A 16,764-nucleotide genomic window follows, 5' to 3' on the forward strand; every position below is an offset into this window, starting at 1 on the left:
CTGGCCTTCAAACAACCTTCCAACCTTAACAAGGTCATCATCAGAAGCAAGCTCCCCACAGACCAGGACACACCAACTCAAAGTGGCACCAGACTCTGCCAGAACAACAGATGCAAAACCCAGCCGACATATCTCCACTTCTGTGATGATCAATATCTTTCACAATACACCATTCAAGATCCATGGGTCCTACACATGCTTAACACAATATGTGGTGTACCTCATTCAATACAATAAATGCCCCAATAACAACTGTGGGTGAAACCAGACAATCACTACACTCTCAAATGAACTCACACAGAAAAATGATAAAAGACAAAAAAACACCCTATCACCCATGGCCAAATATGTTTAACAAAGCAATCACTCCATATCTGACCTATCCTCGTCCTCAAAGGAAGTCTGCATAACACCTTCAAAAGCTGGAAAAAATTCACAACTCTGCTGGACATTAAAAATCATGGGCTCAATAAAGACACTGGATTTATGTCTCATTATAACCATCTGTGCCCCACTAGCCCTCCTTTATCCCACGACTGCAGAGGTGTTAACTGCTCACTTCATGACTTAAATGGTCTCTTGCAACGTGTTAACTCCTTACGTTTAGCAATTTGTTCCATCTTGTATTTAGCTGTGACCGTCTATGTACTTTTTTCAGACCTGAAGAAGAGCTTTGTGAGCTTGAAAGCTTGTCTTTCATCAACAGAAGTTGGTCTAATAAATATTACCTCACCTACCTTGTCTCTCGACTATCCTGGGACTACATGGCTACAACAACACTGCAAACAAATTCTGTGCTGTCCTTCTGTTTGTTTAAAACACCCAGTCCAAATGTACCAAACCAGCAAATATGCAACGAAAGAAATACAACATTGTATCTCCTGAATCAACTAAAAATTAAACTTGAAATATTGCTATTAAATTTTATGACAAACTGAAACCAAAAGCTTTGAAACAAACCTTTCGTTTTAATGTGACGCCACCTTGAAAATACTCCTGGCATAAAAACACTTCAATGATGTGAAGGATATAAAAATTGTAAGGTGTCATTTGTACATACATGTAAATATTTAGAAACAACATTGTATTGCTTCTTTATAAAGGAATTTAGTATGATGCAGATAATATGGATATGCAATAGAAATTTGGTTCCCACTCCTGCAACCTGATCCATGTGGGCAGACCTCTGTGTCTGTGAAGAGTACCACTGCATTTGTTAAGGCTCTGTGTAGGAGCTGGGGTCTACAGACATGGAGCAGCTTGTCAAACCTGCTAATGAGCGTGCCACAGACTGGGAGGGCAAGAGGAGACTAGCCTTTGCAACCAGCAAATGCATCTGTTCCTATCAACAGTATGGCCCAACTAGCCCCAATATCAGTCAGCACACCGTGCCTGCAGAAGGGAGTATCAGAGTGTTTCCCATGGCACCCTGTGTCAGCACATTATATGCAATCTTCATCTGCAATGGCAGGATTCCTTAACAGAATGCTATGGGCAATGTCTCTACTCCCCCTTGTTACGTGGCTTTTGGAACACAAAGGTAGGATCTGACTCAGTGTGTACAAATAGGATGAAATCCTGTTCTCACTAAAGTCAATGGCAAAACTCCCATTGACTTCAGGGGCCAGCTTTTCACCTGCAATGCATGTTTGTTTGCATGCCCTACATATATAAATTGTACTGCCACCAAACTTTAATAGGAGCTATTTCCCATCGTCTATCTTTTATGCTTTGATCCTGTTTTTTTTATTTAGGTTTTTGATTTGATTTTCTAAGCACGACTAGTTCATTCTATAGTAGCTTCTGAGAGTCAATTTGTTTCCTTTTTGTTGAATACATAAAGTCATATAAAAGTAAGTAAGAATGCTGGTAGCTGTGCATTAAGTAGAAATTATGCCAAGTATTGAACTGTAAGTATCTTTGCAGAGTTTGAAATAAAAAACCCACTCTGACTTGTAAACTGAGCAAAGACAATGGAAGACTACAGAAAATGCATGAAATATAATGCTCCCTACAATGTTACCAGAAACCTTAATACAATTTTCTTCACTAGAACCATTATATTTGTGATATCTAAGGCAAAAAAAAAATCACTTTTTTCTCACCACTATCAGGTCTGAGAAAAAAAATACCTTGAGCAGCCTATTATTTTCATCAGACTGCTTATCTACTATATTGCATTATCTCCAGTTTTATGGAACTAGCGTTAGGATGCGACAATAACTAATTAAGTTATGTGCAATAGCTTCTGAACTCCAGATAAACTTAACAGAAATTTAATGCCATTAAAGCTATGTATTTTGAAATATGTTAGTTTGTATTATTTTACTCTATTATATGCCACACTTGGACACATCTAAACCCAATCTTAAAAATAAATCCTTAATGTGAATGGCAACAGAGTGACAAAAGATATATAAATGTTTGCTATATGGTGTAATTTGAGACAGGAATTTCTGCTTTTTTATTAGACATTTAAATTATTTTAACCTCACTTTTACATTGACTTTATTAAAAGAAACGTAATTTGACCAGCTGCCATTATCCTAAATAGTTGTATATCAAATTCCAGTCTTTAGGCAAGTCATACAATTTTGCACTCACAAGGGCTATGGTGCTATTAGGTGATACTGGTAGAATCTATTTAGACAATTTAAAATGGCTTAGTTGAATTACTATGTTCTAATATTGTTGTAAGGATAATCTTCATTCGTTGCAAAAGGATTGTTGCACACTCATGGGCGAGCTATACCTGGACGCATGGAAACTTAACAAGAAAAATGTAGTGGCACAATCACCACTGTTCTAAATATATTTTCTATACAAAATATTTTCAAGGTATAATCCATAATTTTTGTACAGTTCTCTATCATTTATACAACAATAATCAGTAAAATAGTAAATATGTGACAATTGCAACACCACATGGAATGAGCATTCTGCCATTTTGCTAGTGTAATCAACATTAGGACCAGAAAACTCTTCTAACAGGCAGGCAAAATGTTCTGTAGTTTCTGAATCTTGACTATACACGTCATGATTTTGGCTATGACTTGCAGCACACTTTTAAGATACCACAAATATCTTATGCACATTTCAGTAGCAGAATGGCACTTGGCTTGCTCTAATAGAAACAACAAGGATGCAATTGACAATTTTAAGAAAGACAATGTCCTTATTTGCATGCTGAAAATCTGGTTGTGTCCCCTTAATCCAGGCACATCCATTCATTGTGCAATCTGTCGATGGGTAACAAATAGTGCAGGATTCATCTCAGTAGGATCCGTCCCTTTGGTCTAACCAAAGTCAATTCTGGGTCGATACTGCAGTACCATAGGGTAAGACTAGAAACAAAAACAAAAGAAGGACACAACAACAAACAAACAAAAAAAGACAAACAAGGATAACATGAAGGCATGGTTTATATGAAATACAAACAAGATATAATTAAACCGTACCATAAGGAAAGTTAAAAACTTACCTCTAGGGTTAACATTAGACTAATATAGTTTTCTACATTTCAATAAAATTTACATCCACAACCAGTTTTCAAAAATATAATAAAAAGTCTCTTATACCACGGTGAGTTCAGGAGTCAGATTATAATTATATCATCCATACACAATACATACGCTATATAACTTACATTGTACATATGACATACTGGAACCACACTTGTGTGATCCTAGAAATAATGCAGGTATTCTTGACAAAAACATTCATAAAATGTTTTTATCTCATATTAGTTCAATTCTAAGATGATACTATCTCCAATCAATTCTAAGATGATATACTTAGCCTGTATCAGAGGGGTAGCCGTGTTAGTCTGGATCTATAAAAGCAGCAAAGAGTCCTGTGGCACCTTATAGACTAACAGACATATTGGAGCATGAGCTTTCGTGGGTGAAATGCATTCGACGAAGTGGGTATTCACCCACGAAAGCTCATGCTCCAATATGTCTGTTAGTCTATAAGGTGCCACAGGACTCTTTGCTGCTTACACTTAACCTGGTATTTCAGAAGTACAGAGCGCCAACAGCTCCCATTATAACCAGTACTAAACAATGCAAGCTGCAGTTACTCAACTCTTTTGAAAGTCAAGTCAACCAGAGTCACTTGATTTCATGAGAAAGGAGGACTGAAATCTCCTGAAAATAATTTCCTTATCTTCATATTCATTCAAGGCTGCATTTTCAATGGCTCTCAATCTTGCATTCACAAAAATGCAACACATCCATTTGGATACATAAATTGAGGAGCACTGTGATTAGGGAAGGAAGGTGGAACTTGTGGTCACTTGCTGCTGAAAGTTCCATTTATATATATATATTTCAGTCTAAGTCTGATGTTTTCTCCACATAACTTTATTGCGGTGCTGGAGCTTCTCTAACACAAAATCAGGAATGCTCTGTTATGTCAGCATGGGGTTCAAATAGCCTCTGACATCACTGGCAGAAGGGACCACAGTTGAGGTACAGACTTCTTAAATTGGGTGGGTGGAATTACTGAGAGGTTTTACAAAATAATCATTAGCAACAAAAATATTGCCTTCTTTTTTAACTCTTCAAATACAATAGATGAATCTCAGAGACCAAAAAAAGAATAACCATTGCATTCAAGACTTATGCAAGAAGTTAATGAATTTTTCTCATTATGGTAGAAAAAGGGTCAGAAACTGGAGAGATCACAATTGTTGTGGGCTTGTAGATGTGGAATTCTGAAAAATCAGACAATTAGAGCAAAGGTATTTATAGTAGCGAGGGTATTTGAGTGAGAAGACAGAAAGCACCTTAAGTGAGTTCTAGTTATAAGTAATAACTATATGCTCAAATAAACTCAATATCAGATGATTTAGTCTGGGATATGATTACTACATGAGAAAAATGGAAACCATCCCATTTAACATACGAGAATCTTTCACACTTTTCTTGGTCTTGCAGACTATGTATTTGCTTCTGAACGCAAGCACCTAACTTCTATTAACGTTAATGGGAATTACACACAAGCACTGAGGACAATTACACCCCTAAAATTTAGTATGAGACTATACTGTTCTCAAAACTCCTGTGCACAAAGTCTGCATACCACTAAAAATGTTGAGCTAACTGAACAAATACAAATTGTAATGCGTGAACGGCAATGTTTTTCTAGAACACCCTTTCATTTGGACTGAATTCTGCCCTCAATTACACCCAAGTCACTCAACTGAAGTCAGCACAATTGCAAAGTGTCAGCTGTATCAGAATTTGACCCTTGATCATTAATTTTGGTTTTCCATGTAAGAAAAATATTAGTCCATACTGTGGTCATTTTTAAAAAACAATCATTTGTAATAGAGATGGGCTCAAATCAAATACTGAAACCAGATTCATATCCAAATTTGCAGCTTGAAATCTTCTTTAAAATAGGCCAAATTAGAATACCCATTGTGAACAATATGAAAATTTGAGAAAGTTTTGTTCAGTTTTCAATTCCCATATTCCAGGGTGTTTAGATCTGGAGTTTTGGTTTGCTCCGTTAGAGGGATATGAAGCTGGGATGTCAGCCCATTTCCAAATTTAAAGCAGTAAAAAGGAACACACCATTAGAAAATCTAACATTTCTTTACTTGCCAATTTTGGATACTTTATAGAGGTATAAACTTCCATTATGTCCCTAACCATGCGGTACCATGCAGTCCCTAACCATGCAGTATTATCATGAGGGAGGATAAGGGGAGAAAGGGAAGAGTGCGAGATGTCTTTTAACACCCTGCTGATGATCATATGCACTGAAGCATGAAGATAAAGAGCCTTTATTTAAAAAATCATAAGCCTTAAAACTCCTCAGTGTACTTCATTCATTCAATACAAGCTTTATGGAATGAACAAATAGAAGACTTAGACCTTATATGTTAAGTTTTAGCTCAGAGGAACATAGAGTTATAAAACCTCCACAATGATGAGTTACAATTAAAATGTTGACAGGATCTGTAATATGTACAGTCGTGAGTGCCTCTTACCTGATAAAAAGTGCCATCCTGTGAGCAGACTTGCGAAGATGAGCAGTTCTGACACCGAAACTGCGGAGGAGATGATTTTCTGATCAGATAAGAGGCATCCACAACTGGACACATACATTTATCATTAATCATTTAATTTTTTTTTTGTTTCAAATGAGAGAATTAAAATTACTTTTAAAATAGGAACGCATTTTCGAAGGAGTAAATTATCATTGTTTCTTAGACTATATCTTGCTCTCCTAGTGTCCAGAGGTGTGTTAACAGAAACTCAGTGAACAGTGTCATAGACACGGATAATGGATTTACCTGATCTTCATCCATCAAAAGAAGAGATTATCATCTAAGAACCATTATCGCTTCTGTACCACACTTTGGCTTAAAACCAACTTGACCAGGGGCTAGACAACCACAGAAGAGCAGATGTCTCTGGAGCTGCCTTACTATAACCTCCTTGATAATTTCCTCCCCAAAAAGAAATTTCCAAACAGGTTAATAATTGGAGAGTGTGTTACCAAAAACATAATTTCTGAAATATTTCACCCAGGCAGGAATAGCATCCTGAAGAGACTTGAGCTACTTCAAAGATGATAGTATTATACATTTTATATTTTCTGTTAGTTTTGGTTTGCAAGCATTGGCAATTAAGAGTAATTTATTATTATCCAATGGAAAAGGTGAATGCATCACTTGGAGATTCTGTGTGACCATAAATGTTCCATAAAATTTCACTGAGTTTTCAGTAACATCATATATATCCAAGAAAACATTTTTATTATAATTTTTTTGAAAATTTAAGCTGGTGCAAATATGGGCATTTGACCAAATAGTATACATTACTGCCTCCAAACCAATACCACTGTCAAGAATCCATGTGTTGACAGGAGGCAGTAGTTCAGCCATCATGAATGCATTCTATTATTGTTATTGCCTCATTTCTCCTCAATATTTCTTTAGAGCACAAGCAATGTTAACAAAATTCAGAAGGTTAGTAAAACAAATACCAACTGGATTCAAGGGCAATACTACTCTTAGATTAAAACACTCTTTGATGGTGCAATATTGCATTCTTGATAGCCATTTTAATCTCAGTGCAATATTCTGTCTGCAAACTTAGTCAATATTTGCTATGGAGAAATTAATTTTTTTAAGGTCTTACTAGGTTTAAAGGTGAAACTGTTAAAGAAGTTTGTGAGTTGTTCAATCAACATTGTGCTTAATCCCGTCTCCTCTGCCTATGCCACAGTGAGTACTTGTAAATCAGAAAAACAGAGTGATGGGGGCTGGGGCTCTGGAATTTACTACAGCTCAGTAAAACTACACCAGTACTTAACCTTAACTGAACCCATGGGCAGCTTCCCCTTGCATTGAAATGCAACCATTTTGCACACAATGCAAAATAAAGAAGAATATATAATCACATATAACATGAATGAATATATAAAAGAAAGATAAAATAAATACAACAGGCAATGAGATGATTTCTGAGAAATTACTGACCAAATGGGAGTAGTTAATGGTCCAAAGCAAAACTAAGGGTTATTAACTCAATCTGATCATTGATCCCCAAGAAATGTCCTTCAGCAAGATAGCTATTGCTTTTCTAAACTATATATGTGGGGGAAAAACATTAGCTGTCCTATCTGTTGTGGACATTATTATATGTTTACTCTACATGACATGACTATAGAATTAAGGAATGTCAAAATAATTAGATGGCTTGAATGATTTTTCAATGTCCCATCATATTATAGATCAGGGGTAGGCAACCTATGGCATGCGTGCTGAAGTTGGCAAACGAGCTGATTTTCAGTGGCACTCACACTGCCTGGGTCCTGGCCACCGGTCCGGGGGGCTCTGCATTTTAATTTAATTTTAAATGAAGCTTCTTAAACATTTTAAAAACCTTATTTACTTTACATACAACAATAGTTTAGTTATATATTATAGACTTATAGAAAGAGACCTTCTAAAAACGCTAAAATGTATTACTGGCACACGAAAGCTTAAATTAAAGTGAATAAATGAAGACTCGACACACCACTTCTGAAAGGTTGCCGACCCCTGTTATAGATAGAGCATTTTGAATACAGAATGATTGGACAGAAACTCCTAGACTTTTGCAAGTTAAGGGATCATACTATTTCAACTGAAATTCCCACGATGACTAAGTGTTTGTGGTTTCAGATATGTATATTCAAACTTCGTATTCCTGCTAATTCTGAATGTTAAAGTCTGTATAGTATGCCTGTTGTAGTGTTTCAATAACTAATCTTAGAATTTTTTAATATAAATAATCTGGAGAGTATGTGAGATTAATTTTTAAATACAGATTTTGTAAAGATCAGAGAACACCTATTGGACCAAGCCATGAAGCCATACAAACTGTATAAAGAAATCTATCTAAACACAGGCACACATAAATACACGTAAAAATCATAAAAGTACTCACATTTTCGCCTCTTAGTCTCCATCTTGTCATATAGATGAATTCCATAGTATGATCCTTCCCCATGATTTCACCATTGCATAGTACATCCAGCTTTAAAAAAAATGATGACAGAGTCCAACAGATATGAAATTGTTACTTTTAAATGAAATCATAAGTGAATCTCTTAGCTATTTAATAATCCCACCAGAGACTCTTAGTGAATGAACCATACATTGACTAAAATAACATGTTGATAAATGTCAATGCGGATGAATTCCCCCTAAAATATTGATTTTACTAATTCTGTACAGTCACCTGAGTAAAGAGAAAAGCTTTACAGTGTGCCTTGGAAGATGCTTTGAACATTGCAATACTCTTTTAGTCCTAAGGAGACACACATGATTATCACACTTTCCTGCTTATTAAAAAATTTAAGAATAACCCAAAAATGCAAATACCATTCTTCATTAAATTGAGGACTTAGGGCAGGAGAAGGAAGCAATGTGATGAAGTGAGAGAGTTTGTGAGAAGCATTTCTACAAAAATGGCATTGTGGGGTCCCCTGTTTATTCTCTTAGGTCTTATCTCCACTGAGACTTTTTAGAAATTTTCCTATTGCTGTTTAGCAGAGGAGCTGCTCCATTGGCCAGATGAATATTACTTCCCCATCTCACGGGGGTATTGTGAGGGAAAATATATTAAAGAACATGAGGTGTTCAGATATTATGGTAATGGAGATCATATAAATACTTAAAAATAGGTTAGTCTGTCAGAACTGGGCCTCTTTTCACATTACACAGTAAAAATGAAGGATCACTAATGAAACTGAAGAATGTTTTGGTCAGGTGGTGTCTAATCACCACTCCTTCTTTCCCAGCAGTTATAGCTATAGGGCTCACTTTTGTTATTAACCATATAAAAGGAGGCAAGAAGAGAAAACATATACCTGTATATCAAAAAACTGAAAAGATAGCTAATACGTAAGTATATGATTCTGTTATGGGTACTGTGACTTTCCAGGACCTCTATGACTTGTTATGGGGCAGGGCTGGAGCAGCTGTTAGCCCTGGGCCACCGAAGCAGCTGGCCAGGGTTGGGTCAGCCCCCGTTGATGGAGCAGTGACGCCCGGAACAGCTGACTAGTGGCTAGCCCTCGGGCCACCGGAGCAGCTGGCTGGGGTTGGGTCAGTCCCTGCTGCAAGAGCAGTGGAAGGGCTGGAGCAGCTGCAAGCCCCCAACAGCACTCTATTTGTCCCTCCCTCCCCTGGGTATTTTTAGTAAAAGTCAGGGACAGGTCGTGGGCAACAAACAAAAGTTCACGGAAGCCTGCAACCTGTCCCTGACTTTTACTAAAAATATCTGTGACAGAATCTTAACCTTACTGATAAAACAAAATGATGGTCACTCCAAAGCTGAGCAACAAGCAATATTTACATGAAGGTGCCCAGGTAGCAAGTGCAGTTGGGTGCTCCATTGGCAAAGTGCCCTTCAGAGGGTATGGCTCATTTCCGGGTTTAGGAAACCTTGTACCAGAGACTGAATACTGCCTTGTACCCACTGACTGAGTTATTTTAAAAAGCCTTTGTTTAGCTGAAGCTTAAATTTAATATTATGCAGGGGGGTGGCGGTGGGGAGGGAGGGGGAATTACCTCATAAGAACTTGGAAGCTTTAATTTTAAACTGAGAAACTTTTTGATGGTTCCCACAGTCACTCGTGTAGAACAGCGGATGAATTTCTTCATTAAACCCTAAAGGAACATATCAGAGAAGGGGTGTTAGATATTTTGAAACAAAGCACCCTCACTTAAATAGCATGTATGCAACTTTTGGTACAATAATGTTTATTAGAGTGGGCATGTTTACTGTTAACTAATTTTACTGTATTGCCTGTATTTATTTAGTTTTATTATTAATTTATGAAGGCTGTATATAAATTTCTGGAAGGCATGATTTTTTTATTAAGCCAAGGTAGGCTGGAGAAATGTACACTGCCACAATTTCCTTGTTCCTTGTCCGGTGTTTGGCTGGGTTAGAGCACCCCCAATCTGCTACTGCTTTGCACTGGCTAGTTTGATAGTACAGTACCAGATATTTGGAACAGCTAACCCATCCTGTTCAATGGGTCTGTATAAAGAATCTACTCTCACTTTAGGTCTCTTCTTGTTCCATATAAATTTTAACAACATCCTTTGTATTCCTGCAAGGGTTTTATCTAGGATAATCACAAAGATTTTGAAACAAGAAAGTATCAGGGAGTAGCTGTGTTAGTCTGTACCCACAAAAACAACAAGGAGTCTGGTGGCACCTTAAAGACTAACAGATTTATTTGGGCATAAGCTTTCATGGGTAAAATACCCACTTCTTCAGATGCAACCAGATGTATCTAAAGAAATGGGTTTTTTACCCACAAAAGCTTATGCCCAAACAAATCTGTCAATCTTTAAGATGCCACCGGACTCCTTGTTGTTTTTGAAACAAGAAAGATATTCTTGGCAAAACGGTTATTTTGACTGACACTGTTCTTCCTAACCAACTTGTACGCTTCTTCCAGTACTCCACATCTTTTTTCATTTGCTGAAATAGTTTGACATTTAAATCATAGAGCTCTTCTAGGTTGTCTGAGATTTAAATTCCCAGGTATCTTATAGAATTTGTTGCCCATTTGTACCTTAATGTTTTCTGGAGCAATAACTTTTCAGAATCTGGCAAATTTACAGCTAGCAATTCAGATTTGACATAATTTACTTCAAATCCAGACACTTTCCCAAAGTCATGGATTTCTTTAGAAATTAATTTTATGGAAATATTTGGCTTACTTAAAAATAATATGACATTACGTGTATTTAAAGATTCTTTCTGATAAGTTCCTGCAAGTTTTATTCCTGTGATAAGATTCATTGTTCCTTTGTGCAAAAGGCTCCATGCCAGTGAAAAAGTAAAGGAGACAATGGACATCCTTGCCTACTCCCTCTGTGTAATTCAAACAGTGATGATTTAATCCCAGTAACTTGCACAGTTGCTTCTGGACTGGTGTAAAAAGCAATTATCCATTTAAGGAACTGGGACTCAGTGTCCATAAGGGACAGGATTTGAAATAGAAAGTTCCACTCTATTCTATCAAAGGCTTTCTCTACAAGAAGTGATAACACAAGAAACAGATCTTTACTTGATTCAGCATTATGGATAATTCCAAGTACTCTCTGAATATTATCTGACATTTGTCTTTCCTTAATTAATCAAGTTTGATCTGGATTTATATAAGCTGAGAGCATGGAGTTTTGCAATCGGCTAGCTAATATTTTTGCTAAAATATGTCGTGATTCAACAGTGCATAAAGTAAGATCTTTTCCAACTTTAGGGAGAACAACAGTAGTTTCTTTCATAGGTTGTGGAAGTTCCTCCTTTAACAGCAAAGGGCAAAAGGTACCCCTCAAGGGACCCACTAATACCTCCTTAAATACCTTGTAAAATTCAGCTGGAACACCATCAGGTCCAGGAGTTTTATCACTGTTCATGCTTGCTATTGCCTCTAAGATTTCTTCCACTAAAGTTGCTTAATCAATTTTATCTTTGGCAAGTCTGCTATTTACAGATATTTCTGAATAGCTTCAGAGCTTGGATGTATACTGTATGGTCCACCACTAAGTGTTGCAGACCCAAAAGTAAAAAAGAGAGCTTTTAAAATACAAAAAGCAACTGCTAGGATTCCCTACCTAGAGGCAATCCAAAATGATGTTGGAGATTTGATGAGGTTGCAGTTTTCCCCAACTCTGGCCTGCCTTACAAAGGTGGCCTTCTGTAAACACATGTATTGTATTATGAGTGGAACCAAAGGATTAAAAACATTTTTGTTTAATGATTGGGGAAATGAAAGGAGGACTGATTGAGACCCCCCCCCTTTAAAGAAAACAAAATTCTGAATTTTTGTTAACCCTTACTTTAAAAAAAAAGGGGGGGGGAGAGATAGGTAATAAGACAAAGTAACTGGGTTTTTTATTTACATTTATTGATATTGTATTATGTTATTTATTTAAAGTATTAGATCAGTGGTTGACCCCCTCAATAAATTAAAAACACTTTTAAATATTTTACACCATTATAAATACTGGAGATAAAGCGGGGTTTGGGGTGGAGGCTGACCGCTCGCAACCCCCCCATGTAATAACCTTGTGACCTCTCGAGGGGTCCCGACCCCCAGTTTGAGAATCCCTGTATTAGATGTAGTGTAGGTGTCCTTCCTGAATTATTAGATTTGTATATGTTCAGGGAAATAGGCTGTAGAAAATACTGTGAAAGGACTGAGCCCATCTTCAGTTACTACTACTACTAATTTATTTGTTACACAGTAACACCCAGAAGCCTAATTAGAATTGAGGCCCTATTGTGTTAAGAAGTGTACAAGCATATTATGACAATCACTGCTTTTAACAGTTTACCCTTTCTATGGTCATGGGCCAGAGAAAAAATAATATGCGTCCATCCCACCACTCTTTGAAATTATAGCATGAAAGCATATTTAAGAGTAGGTTAGATAAATGTCTATCAGGGATAGTCTAGACAGTATTTGGTCCTGCCATGAGGGCAGGGGGCTGGACTTGATGACCTCTCGAGGTCCCTTCCAGTCCTAGAATCTATGAATCTGACATACCGAGGTTTTTATAATAAGTAGCAAAAACAGCACATATTTCATTAGGGTGTGTAATTATCTTTTGCTGATTTTTTTTTTTACTTACTGGAATAACATGTTGCTGTTGAATCACTTTAAGCTTTTGAGCCAAAAGATTATAATTTTTATTTCCTTTTTCATAAAACATCTTCTTTGGATACCTACAGGCTTTTTCAGTGGCATCTGTCATCAACATATTCAATTTCCCCTTATATTAGTTAATATTCTTCTTATGAACCTATGTTTATGACTGTCTTGTAATCTTTTTATCTCCTATTCTAGTTCTATTTTTTCTTGAGCTCGCTCTTTCTTCAGTTGGGAGTTCTGCTTATCCAAATGGCCCCTAAGTACAGCTTTACCTGTCTCTCATTAATCTGAAAGTATTGAACAATATCCTCTTTAACTGCTGCAACCCGATCTTTGTCTTGGAGAAACAAGCAGTTCATTTTCCCCCAAAAAGCGATCTTTAGGACCTATCCCACCTATCAAATACTACTTTCAGTGGTGCACAATCTGACCCTGTAATGGCGCCAATTTGTGCAGGTCCTGTCTGCTTCATTAAGGATTTAGACAGAAACAATAAATCTCGCCTAGTGTGGGTGTGAATAAAATGTAAAATAAAACTTCCCCACTGGTGGAGTTCTGTCCTACAATCCAAGATTGAGTTATTAGCACAGAGAAGTCAATGCTACACCTGTTTTCCCACCCCTCTTGACTTTTTCTGTCAGGTCTATTCCCCCTAAAAACTCCACCAGAGCGGTCCTTTGGGGCCATCTGCCTGTCCCAAGTCAGGGTAAAGGAGGAGGGTTGGGCGTGGGGCTAGCAACCCCACCCTGTAAAAAAATCAATTTGCTACAGAAACGCCAACAATAGAGATAACAGAGGCTTTTATCCTGGAAAAGAAGGGTCTTCAACTCGAAGACGCATGACGCTGGGTGGTGAAAGCCACGAGGAAGCCACTAAGCCGATCACCCTTCTTACAACCAGAAGGATTACCATTGGCACATGGAACGTGAGGACCATGTACGAGTCAGGAAAGACGGCGCAGGTTGCAGTAGAGATGAGGAGCAACAACCTGACCCTACTTGGTATTAGTGAGACAAGATGGACACAAGCTGGACAGAGGCGACTGTTGACAGGAGAGCTGTTGCTGTATTCCGGACATGAAGAGAGCGACGCACCTCATACACAGGGAGTAGGCTTCATGTTGTCTAAGCAGGCACAGAGAGCACTGATTAGTTGGGAGGCACACGGCCCCAGGATCATCCTTCAGAACTAAAATGAAGAGGATTAAGATGAATGTTGTTCAGTGCTATGCCCCAACCAATGACAGCGAAGAGGAGGACAAAGATCACTTTTACAATAGACTTCAGAAAATATTAGAGACTCTCCCAGACAAAGATATCACCAGTCTTATGGGAGACTTCAATGCCAAAATTGGACTTGACAATACAGGATACGAACAAATCATGGGGACCCACGCTCTGGGAGAGATGAGTGAGAATGGAGAGAGATTTGTGGATCTGTGTGCATTTAACAACCTGGTCATAGGAGGCAGCATCTTTCCTCACAAGCGGATCCACAAGAGTACTTGGGTATCGCCAGCAGGCACGACAGAAAACCAGATCGACCATGTCTGCATAGCAAGAAGTTCAGAAGATCTTTACAGGACGTTAGAGTTAGAAGAGGAGCAGACGCAGCGTCCGACCATCACTTAGTGGTGGCCAGATTGAAGCTGAAGCTGAAGAAGAACTGGATAGATGCGTCAGATAGAAGAACGAAGTACAACTTCAGCCTTCTGAAGTACCACAAGATCAAGGAAGATTTTGGACTGACGCTAAAGAATACATTTTCAGTACTACAGGATCGGTCTGAGGAAGAGGAAGACAGTGTACTCAACAGATGGCAGAAAGTGAGAGAGACACTTAAATTAGCATGCCAGGAAGTGCTTGGAATTAAGAAATACCAGCAGAAAGAGTGGATTACAGCAGAGACCTTGACTAAGATAGAAGACAGAAAGAAGAAGAAGGCAGCAATTAACAACAGCAGGACTAGAGCAGCAAAGGCCAAAGCTCAAAAAGAGTATGCTGAAGCTCACAGAGTAGTGAAGAGGAGTATTAGGAAGGATAAGAGAGATTATGTGGATGGACTGGCAGCAGAAGTGGAGCAGGCAGCATACAGCGGCAACATGAAACAGCTATATGACACTACCAAACAAGCAAGCCAGAACGTCCCGTTAAAGACAAGCAGGGAAAGACTATAACAGGAATAGAACAACAGATGAATAGATGGGCGGAGCACTTTGAGGAACTCCTGAATAGACCAGCACCACCAAATCCACCAGACATTGGGTACGTCTACACTACGGGATTATTCCGATTTTACATAAACCGGTTTAGTAAAACAGATTGTATAAAATCGAGTGCACGCGGCCACACTAAGCACATTAATTCGGTGGTGTGCGTCCACGGTCCGAGGCTAGCATCGATTTCTGGAGCGTTGCACTGTGGGTAGCTATTCCGTAGCTATCCCATGGTTCCGGCAGTCTCCCCCGCCCCTTGGAATTCTGGGTTGAGATCCCAGTGCCTGATGGGGCAAAAATCATTGTCGCGGGTGGTTCTGGGTAAATATCATCAGTCACTCCTTCCTCTGGGAAAGCAACGGCAGACAATCATTTCGCGCCCTTTTTCCCTGGATTTCCCTGGCAGACGCCATTAGCATGGCAACCACGGAGCCTGTTTTGCCTTTTGTCAATGTCACCGTATGTGTACTAGATGCCGCTGACAGAGGCGATTCAGCAGCGCTACACAGCAGCATTCATTTGCTTTTGCATGATAGCAGAGATGGTTATCAGCTGTTCTGTACTATCTACCATGTCATTGTAAATTGGCAATGAGATGACGGTTACCAGTCCTTCTGTGCTGTACCATCTGCTGCTGTCATAGGTGCCCCTGGCTGAGATTGGCCGGGGGCGCAAAAGACGAATGACTCCCAGAGTCAATCCCTAGGTAATAATTGGAGATATACCGATCTCCTAGAACTGGAAGGGACCTTGAAAGGTCATCCAGCCCCCTGCCTTCACTAGCAGGACCAATTTTTGCCCCAGATCCCTAAGTGGCCTCCTCAAGGATTGAACTCACAACCCTGGGTTTAGCAGGCCAATGCTCAAACCACTGAGTTATCCCTCCTTTATGATACCTAAAAATAGAATCAGTCCTGCCTAGAATATGGGGCAAGTGTACTAGAGAACCAGTGTATCAGAGAACCTGAGAGCACAGCCGCTCCGTGTCAGATCCTGCAGAAATGATGAGCTGCATGCCATTCACAGGGGGTGCTCCTGCAACAACCCCTCCTGTTGATTCCCTCCTCCCCTAGCCTTCCTGGGCTACCGTTGCAGTGTCCCTCCATTTGTGTGATGAAGTAATAAAGAATGCAGGAATAAGAAACAGTGACTTGTTAGTGAGATAAAATGAGGGGAAGGCAGCCTCCAGCTGCTATGATAGTCCAGACAGGACATTAAGCAGTGTGGGGGAGAGGAGCCCAGCATCCTGCTGCTATGATAGTCCAGGCAGTATAGAATCTTTTCTTTACACATGAAGGGCGGGGGCTGATGGAGCTCAGCCCCCTGTTGCTATGATGAAGATGGTTACCAGCCATTCTGTACCATCT

At 38.9% G+C, this 16,764-nt stretch overlaps 1 protein-coding gene across 8 annotated transcripts in view; it reads right to left on the bottom strand.

Moving 5' to 3' along the window:
• Positions 1–734: 734 nt before the first annotated feature.
• The window catches only part of PCGF5 (polycomb group ring finger 5), a 100,455-nt gene continuing 84,425 nt past the window's right edge, over positions 735–16,764 (bottom strand). For 4 of the 8 annotated variants that reach the window (XM_039482269.1, XM_039482267.1, XM_039482271.1 and 1 more), the window contains 4 exons: positions 10,079–10,177; positions 8,451–8,540; positions 6,002–6,061; positions 735–3,344 (listed from right to left, as the gene is read on the bottom strand). In XM_039482269.1, the coding sequence (XP_039338203.1) occupies positions 3,297–3,344; positions 6,002–6,061; positions 8,451–8,540; positions 10,079–10,177 (297 nt within the window). In that variant the 3' untranslated portion in view covers positions 735–3,296. The remainder of the gene's footprint in view (positions 3,345–6,001; positions 6,062–8,450; positions 8,541–10,078; positions 10,178–16,764) is intronic. The other 4 variants (XM_039482270.1, XM_039482273.1, XM_039482272.1 and 1 more) reach the window with 3 other exon arrangements.

The sequence above is a fragment of the Mauremys reevesii genome, linkage group 7 (assembly GCF_016161935.1).
Source record: "Mauremys reevesii isolate NIE-2019 linkage group 7, ASM1616193v1, whole genome shotgun sequence".
In the NCBI taxonomy this organism is placed as follows: Eukaryota; Metazoa; Chordata; order Testudines; family Geoemydidae; genus Mauremys; species Mauremys reevesii.